Below are 8,578 nucleotides of genomic sequence, written 5' to 3'. Positions count from 1 at the left end.
AGTGGGTGGAAGAGCTGTGGCAGTGAGAACAGGAAGCCCCGGGCCCCATCCAAGGTCCATGGGGGAAGGCCCAAGTCCATCCGCCTGTAGTAAGTGAGCGTTCTATAGCCAGGACCATCTCCTATAAGGAATGGGGTTGAACATTCCCTCATCCTTGTAATGAGTATTGAGTGAGTGTCAACATTGTGCCAGGCACTGTGTGGGATGCTTTATGTACATGTGATTATTTAAACTTCCTCAAGTGCTATCTATGCCGTCAGTATGATTAGCCCTGTCTTCGAACGATGGCCTGGAAGCCCAAAACGGATAAAGGAGCCTCAGGGTCACACAAGAGCATGTGTGGAGCCTGGACTTGGACCCACATTAGTCTGATCCCAAAGTCTCTGCATTCCCTGGCCTCTCACCCACACCAACCTGCTGGTATGAAGTCACTTTGTCTGTTTTGTGCAGCAGCCAATCCAGAATTCAGCAACTGAACAAACCTGGTTGAACTGACTGATCAGGCCAAGAGCCTCTGAGGGTCCAGCATCCAAGGGTCTACTGATTTCCACTCTGACTCCAAGGATGGGCCCGGCTGGTAAGGAACGTAGAGCCATTTCAGGTCTCTGGAGCTGCTGCCACAGGAGCAGAGGAGACCTGGCACCACCCCTTGGGGAGCTGAGTCTGATTGTCTGGTTTCCTGCCCTAAGAAGAGGTAGGAAGGTCATCAGGATCATAGCCTGAGAGAGGACCCAGGGGCTCAGACCCCTGGCTACCTCACCTGGACCTCTGCCCTTTTCCTTTTCATGGCTCTATTCTCCTGGCTGTCCCTGGGGGATCACCAAGGACATTTATAAGCTAACAGGGGTGGGCAACCTTTTTCCTGCCAAAGGTCATGTGAGTATTTATAACATCATTCACAGGCCATACAAAATTATCAACTTAAAAATTAGCCTGCTATATTTGGTCAAACATTTAATTAACTCACCCCTAATGCCTTGGCAGGGCCAGACCAAATGATTTCTCAGGCCTTTTAGGGGTTTCTCGGGCCAGACGTTCCCCACTCCTGGCTAAGAGGAGGGGTTGCATCTGCAGAGATGAAGCCTCAAGACATGTCCCTTGTGTCTCTTAGTCTGTGGCAGTGACACTCCACAACTAGGAGAAATGATGTGTGTTGAACCTAGAGTTGCATCCACTCGTGTCTAGTGCCAAAACAAAAGACAGCAGTTGGGAAGGGATTTTTCGGGGAAATAATATATAATATACAATCAATCTTATTTTGTGCTTGTGAGGAACCCAAACTATGGAGCAAAGATTGAGTTATTTTCCAAGAAGATAACTCTAACTTGATTTATACACCATCTCTTAGACAAAAAGTAAGATGAGGAAAAAGCCACAGTGGTTTTTAAGTAAAGGAGACTCATTTATTTTATTTTTTTAATAATATTTTATTATTGAAAGTATTACATATGACCCTTTTTCCCCCACATTGACCTCCTCCAGCCCACCCCCCATCCCCCACCCCAGGCCCTCACTAGTGAGATCATGTGATACTTGTCTGTCTCTGACTTAACTTATTTCACTTAACATGATACTCTCCAAGTCCCTCCATGCTGTCTCAAAAGGTAAGAGATTCTTCTTTTTTACTGCTGCATCATATTCCACGGTATAAATGTACCACAGCTTGTTTAGTCATTCATCTACTGACAGGCACTTGGGCTGTTGCCATATCTTATGAGCTCTGGGCTTCATGGAGGTAGGACAGATAGCAAGAACTACTTCTCAGCTGGTGCAGCTCACTATTAAGGTTCTCTGAGAGTCAGACCTGGCCTCCTGAGACTCAGGGATGACCCTTTTGGATTGTTTGTCTTCCTTCTGTTAATTTGTATTACTTCCTTATATATTTTGGATGTTAACCCTTTATCAGGTGTATCATTGCTAAATATGTTCTCCCATACAGTGGGCTCCCTTTTCATTTTTAGATGGTTTCTTTTGCTGTGCAGGAGCTTTTTATTTTGATGTAGGGACTCTCATTTAGAGCTGCCACTATGTACTGGACACTGAGTGCTTTTCTTATAACACTTCTATTCCTCACAACCCTGCAAAAGAGGTGTTGCTGTGCTCAGTTTAGGGCTGCAGACATTGAGGCTCAGAGAGGTTGTGTATCGTGCCTGAGATCACACAGCTACAAAGTGCTGGTAGTGGGAGGCCAATCCTGTCTAACTTCAAGCTGGTAACCTTAACCTCTATACCACAATGTTTATATCAGTGACTGCCTCACACAGAGCCTTCGGGGGGGAAATTATATGGCAACTTATACAGACCCATAGTTTATGGTCCACCGCCACAGCAACTGGGTCTAGGGCAGCACACTGCATTTCCCACAGAGGTATCTCTGCTCCTTCTGTCCTTGCTCTTGTCACATGATTGATTGTTTGGTTTATGTGGACCTGATCCTACAAATAGTCAATAAGGTATGACACTGTCTGGAGGGGCCATTCTCTGTCCTCCAATTAACTAAATCCAAATTAACTAATTGAAAATCCTATAATAAACCCAAACCAAACAGGAAGGAAGTTCTAGTCTAGAGCCATATTCTGTAGCATTGTTATTAACTCAGAATTGCCAAAGTTCCCTAAATCCTCAAACTATAGCATGAGAAACCTAAGCTCGATAAAAGGAAGAACTTCCTATACAAGGAGCATTTGCCCTAGAGTGAGAGAGGTAAAGAGAGTTTCTTTCCCTGAGAATGGGAGAGATGCCTCCTGCCTACCTGGGCCAGAGGCAAGGGGTTGGGCCACATGATTCTACCTGGCAGCCACGGCTGAAAGCTGCTCCCCACCCCACCCCCACAGCGTCTGCTATTGTCCTCCATGACCCTTCCTCATCTGGCAACTGAGCAAGAGGGATGTCAAGAGGGATGAGCAGCTGACAGGGGTGTGGAGCAGGGGCAGGCGGGTATGTTTGCTCAGGACTCTCTGGGTGAGGGAGGCAAGCCTCGCTTTCAGCTCTGGGATTACGGGAATCCTGAGGTCTTTCACTCTCAGCCCCAAACCTGGTGTGTGGTGTGGCAAAGCACCCCGCCCACCCTGGCCAGGCCTGGGCCCTCACCGGTTTGGTCACCTTTGGTCACCGTCAACTGGCCTTGCCCTTGGCAGCCCCACTGTGCCTGAGTCACTCTGTGGGGAGCCAGAGCCAACTTGGGGATCAGATACTGCAGAGAAGACTAGTCAGCATTTTGGGAAGGAACCAGTGAGGGCAATGAGAGGGTAGGGACTCCTTAGAATTAGGAAATGGGGGTGAGGAGGTGTGCACAGGGTCCCCCCTTCCCAGGGGTAGAGAGCCGCCTCTCCTGGTCATCCACGCTGGACATGTGCAAGCAGGGGCTACCCAACATGTTTTGCAGCAAAGTCATTCTTGCCCTCAAAAATGCCCAGTCCCACTTGTAAAACAGATAAATGCACAGATGCTCTGCTTGGTGCACAGGAGGGCTCTGTGAGCCATCTAAAACCCCCTGAAAGCACCCTCCTTTATTAAGTTGAGAAACAGTTCCTTCTATACCTAGTTTGTTGAGAGTTTTTATCATGAACAGATGTTGAATTTTGTCAAATGTTGATCTTTATCTTTCATTTCATTAAGATAATGTATCATACTTATTGATTTGTGTTTGTTGAATCAACCTTGCATCTTAGGGGTAAATCCCACTTGATCATGGTGTACAATCCTTTTAACATGTTGCTGAATCTGGTTTGCTAGTATTTTCTTGAGAATTTTTGCCTCTATACTCATCAGAATACTGGCCTGTAGTTTTTCTTTGTTGGGAGATTTTTATTACTGATTCAATCTCCTTCTTAATAATAGGTCTGTTCAGATTTTCTATTTCTTCCTGATTCAGTCTTGGTAGGTTGTGTGTTTCTAGGAATTTATCCATTTCTTCTAGGTTGTCCAGTTTATTGGCACACAGCTGTTCATAGTAGCCTCTTGTGCTCCTTTGTATTTCTGTGGGATCAGTGGTAAGGCCTCCTCTTTTCCTTATAATATTGTTAATTTGTGTCCTCTTTCTTTCTTTTTGGTTGATCTAGCTAAATATTGTCAATTTTGATTATTTTCAAAGAACCAACTCTTAGTTTTTGTTAATCTTTTCTATTGTTTTTTTATTCTCTATTTAATTTATTTCTGTTCTAATCTTTATTATTTCTTTCCTTCTGCTAAATTTTGGCTTAGTTTATTCTTTTTGTAGTCCCTTGAGGTGTAAAGCTAGGTTTATTTGAGATCTTTCTATTTTCTTGATGTATGTGTTTATAGCTAGAAACTTTTCTCTTAGAATTGCTTTTTTTGCATCTCATAAGTTTTGATGTGTGTGTTTCCATTTTCATTTGTCTCAAGAAACTCTTATTTTCCTCTTAATTTCTTTTCTAACGCATTGGTTGTTCAAGAGAGTGCTGCTTAGTTTCCATGCATTCATGAACTTTCCAGTTTCCCTCCTATTATTGATTTCTAATTTTGTACTATTATGGTCAGCATAGATAGTGGTATGATTTCAATCTTCTTAAATTTGCTAAGACTTGTTTTGTGGCCTAACATATGATCTATCTTAGAAAATGTTTCATGTACCATTGAGAAGAAGTGTATTCTGCTGTTGACAGAAAAATGAGAATTTTTATTGATGACTGGATGAAAAGGCTGAGAGAAAAATCATCTGACTCCAAGATGATGAGCTGGGAAACCAGAATCCAGAGAGAAGGAAAGCAAAGGGAAGCAATTCTTGTTGAAGTCCTCATAAGCCAGAGGCTTTGCACATGTTCTCATCACACCTGCTTTTACAAAGGAGGAAACTGGCACTCAGAGAGGTTAAGTAACTAACCCAAGGTCACACTGCTAATAAGTGGCAGAGCAGGGATTTAAACCCAAGTCTGCCTAGTTTTGAATCCCAAGATCTCTCCACTAAACAAGCATGCTACCTACCCCCACAGAGTTAGTGGAGGGCTCAATAGCATCAGGGGATGGGCTGGGTGATAGGCTGCTGCTCAGTACCTGGGTATTGCCTTGAGCAACTTACATATTCCCTCCAGCATTCTATGAGCTCTACAAAGGAGAGAGTATGAGCCAAGGCCAAGAGTGCTGATAACATTGCGCTAATGTGCTTTCAGCATGATGACTAGGGCATAGTGAGCATGTGGTTGTTGCTGCCTCAACCATCGTGGAGTTAATCAATTGACAATTTCCATTCCCCAGACAGGACAGACTGGAACCACAGACAGACAGCTAGCTGCAGTTGCCTTTATTGAGATACATCACAGGAACAGACAGTGAAGGGGGCTGTGGGTAGATTCAGGGAGTGGGTGGGTCTGGTGGGAGACTGGGGAGGTTAAAGGGTATTTGGGGACCACTCCTGGCTTCCCTTCCTCCTCCTCTAGCCTGTCCTAAGCTCAGATCAGATGAGCAGAGGTGTGGAAAGCAAGATGGCCTGGGAAATCCAGTCTCCTCTCAGTGGTCAAATGGTCACTCCAAATCACCCAAACACATCACTCAAGCTGGTGGCCTTAACCTCCCCTCCTATCCCATCGCAGAACAAAGGAGAAACCTGGGTAGAGTTGAGCCCTTCCCAAAATGCAGATCACATGCAAAGTGTGACATGCAAATACACTGGGTCTGTGGTCCTGGGGCTGTTCCCACTCCTAAGGAGGCGGGTGGGGAGAGCAGCAGAAGTGGGCGAGTGGGGTGGGGAGAGGTCTACAGGGCCCAGCTTGCAAGGCTCAGCAGCTAATACCTCCGGCTAGACGTCTTGACTGTGGTGGTCTTCCGCAGGATGGAGGTGCCCCCAGAAATGGGTCCTCCCTTGGTGCCATAGCCCACATTGGTGCTGAAGCCACCCTTGCTGACACCTCCACTCCCACCCAGGGAGATGCCACCCCCAAAGCCGGCTGCACCACCTCCGCACACAGTGGTAGAGTTGCCAGTCACCGCTGCAAAGCAAAGGATTTGGATGAGGAAGGGCAGCCATGCTGAGAGAGAGCCAGGGACTTTCAGAAATCAGTGAGGGACAGGATGAAATCAGGCAGTGAAGCCCTAGGAAATGGATGGAGAGCTGGGGCAGGAAGTTCATTTTCTGGGGACCCACTGAACCTGTCTCCAGGAGCTCAACTGGAGGGGATGTGTGCTTTTGGCCAAGGACAGACTGAGTGGACTGAGCAGAGGACAGGGGCTGGCCTGGGGCGGGGCAGCAAAATACTCACAAATGCTGACAGCACTGGGACATTCTCCAGACATCCTGGGGGAAACAGAAAGGCCAGGAAAAGGGTCAGCAGTTCCAGGAGCCTGAGCAAAAGCCCTCTCCCTCCCTCTCTCTCTGCCTTTACAGTGGTTCAATTCAGGTGGCCAACTCTTGGGAACCAAGACCAGGAGACACAAGAAAAGTGTGCATGTAGCCATGCTGGACCTGGGGCCCTTCCACAGGTGCTAAAGCCAGTACAGCAGAGAAGCAGAGCCCAGCAGACACATCGCCGCCCTCCTGCCCCTCCCCATGCCAGCCAGGGTCAGCACCCCTGCTCTGAGGAAGGGAAGACAAAGCCCAAACAGAGCTGCCCAGTTTCTGGCTAAAGTGACTATCTCTTCATCTCAGGCTTTCCCCGAGGACAGAGATAATGGATCTTTTTCAAAGCTTCCACTGGTGATAGAATCTGGTGTTGGAAGAAGAAGCCTCACTCCTCTTAGCCTACCAACCACCAGAAGGATTACTGAGGGTTGTACCAACCAAGGGGATGCACAGCAGAGGCAGCAAACACAAGTGGAGTGTCTCCCTCAGGTGATGAGTTGGGAGCTCCCTGGTTCCTCCCTTATCTACCTGCCCCCCACCAGAGCCAGCTACACAGCCACCTAACCCCCCACTCCCCACCCCCCACAGGGCAGGGCTTGGAAGCCCTCAGAATCAGGCAGGAGGGATCGCCACCTGCTCTCCTCGCTCTCCAGCAGCTTGCGGTAGGTGGCGATCTCCACATCCAGGGCCAGCTTGACATTCATGAGGGCCTGGTAGTCACGCAGCAACCGGGCCAGGTCTTCCTTGGCCTGATGCAGGGCCGAGTCCAGGTCCCCAAGCTTCTTCTGAGCATCCTTTAATGCCAAACCCCCACGCTGCTCTGCGTCCGCAATGGCAGTCTGCAGTTGCTGGCACTGCCCAGGGAATGAGAGGTGTTGAGAACATCCTTCAAGGTTATCATACCCATCTATCTGCCCTTAAGCCAGGCATCCCCAACCCCCACCTGCTCCCACCACAACCAACTGGAAAAGAAGGAAATCAGAAATATTCATCTGAAAGAGGAGATGCTATTACACAAGCAGGATCATGTAACACCAGGAGGAAGTCCTTCCTGCTGCAGCTCAGTTTAGTGCCCCAAAAGAGATAAAATATATAATACAACTTCACCAATAACCAGATGCTTCACTCTGTTCTAGGGAGGAGCCCAAACTTTTCAGCCATACCCTAGATGGACTCAGCAGCTATGACCTGGACCCTTGAACCCTGAGCCTCTGCTCTGATCTCCTGGAGATGGGGTCAATCTCCTTGGAGGAGGTCATCCCACCTGCTCTACCACTAATATGCTGTGATGGTGGATAATCCCTTTCTGCCTCTGGGCCTCAGTTTCCTCCCTCATAAAAGGGGTGTGTTGATCTTGATGGTCCTGCATTCGTGTCCAGTCCACCAGGAGAAGAGCAGATCTCATACCTCAGAATGACAGGCAGAAGGCCCCTCCACCTCCACCAACACCTGAGCCAGGCCCTCAGGCCCCCAACCAGAGGTTTACCTGCTTCTTGGCTGCATCTGCCTCACTCTGCAGCCTCTGGACCGTGCGGGTGAGTTCAGCAATTTCATTCTTGGTGTCCCGCAGATTGTCCCCATGCTTCCCAGCCGTCACCTGCAACTCCTCATACTAGAAGCCAAAGAAGTGCCAGTGAGCTGTCAGATAGCTCCAGACCCAATGGGTAACCACTGGCCCACCCTCACAGCTGGAGGTGTCTGACCCCAGGTCTACAAGGAGCCCAGTGGCCCAGGCCTCTCCCAATGGAATAAGGTCCAGTCCCAGCCATTCTCCTCACCTGGGTCTGGTACCAGGCCTCAGCCTCAGCCCTGCTCCTCTGGGCAATCAGCTCATACTGGGCCTTCACCTCAGCGATGATGCTGTCCAGGTCAAGTTTACGGTTATTGTCCATGGAGAGGATGACATTGGTGTCAGAAACGTTGGTCTGCACTTGGCTCAGTTCCTACAGAAACAAAAGTAGCTGCCACCAGGCCCCCAGGAAACAACTAAAGGATGAAAGACAGGGGTCCAAGTGGCATCAGGCCAGGCTACACTCAAGAAGGAAACTACAACTGCAAGAACAGCCTCAGTCTCTCCAGCTGTGAAATGGGGCTCTAATTTTAATAAACAACATTTCTCTTTGTGGATTTGTAGGTTTCCATGAGTGAATGAGGGTGGTCTTGTTAGAATTATGGGACAGAAAGCTCAGGCTTTCCAAAGAAATGGGGCCAATGCAAGTAGAGGGGAAAGAGCCTTGTGGATTAAAAGGCATGTGCCTTCTTAGACACCAGGGCCTGAAGGAA

The 8,578-nt window shown here is 48.1% G+C and overlaps 1 protein-coding gene across 1 annotated transcript in view; it reads right to left on the bottom strand.

Annotated features, from left to right (window-relative positions):
• Window positions 1–5,244: 5,244 nt before the first annotated feature.
• KRT79 (keratin 79, type II) overlaps window positions 5,245–8,578 on the bottom strand; it is a 13,868-nt gene continuing 10,534 nt past the window's right edge. Inside the window, exons 5-9 of the mRNA XM_006757035.2 lie at window positions 8,074–8,238; window positions 7,782–7,907; window positions 6,929–7,149; window positions 6,216–6,250; window positions 5,245–5,945 (exon numbers count right to left, since the gene is read on the bottom strand). Of these exons, the coding sequence (XP_006757098.1) occupies window positions 5,743–5,945; window positions 6,216–6,250; window positions 6,929–7,149; window positions 7,782–7,907; window positions 8,074–8,238 (750 nt within the window). The 3' untranslated portion in view covers window positions 5,245–5,742. The remainder of the gene's footprint in view (window positions 5,946–6,215; window positions 6,251–6,928; window positions 7,150–7,781; window positions 7,908–8,073; window positions 8,239–8,578) is intronic.

This window comes from Myotis davidii, unplaced genomic scaffold, assembly GCF_000327345.1.
Source record: "Myotis davidii unplaced genomic scaffold, ASM32734v1 scaffold233, whole genome shotgun sequence".
Lineage (NCBI taxonomy): Eukaryota > Metazoa > Chordata > Mammalia > Chiroptera > Vespertilionidae > Myotis > Myotis davidii.
Note: the sequence above shows the minus strand (reverse complement) of the source record. Positions and strands in the feature narration are given on the sequence as shown.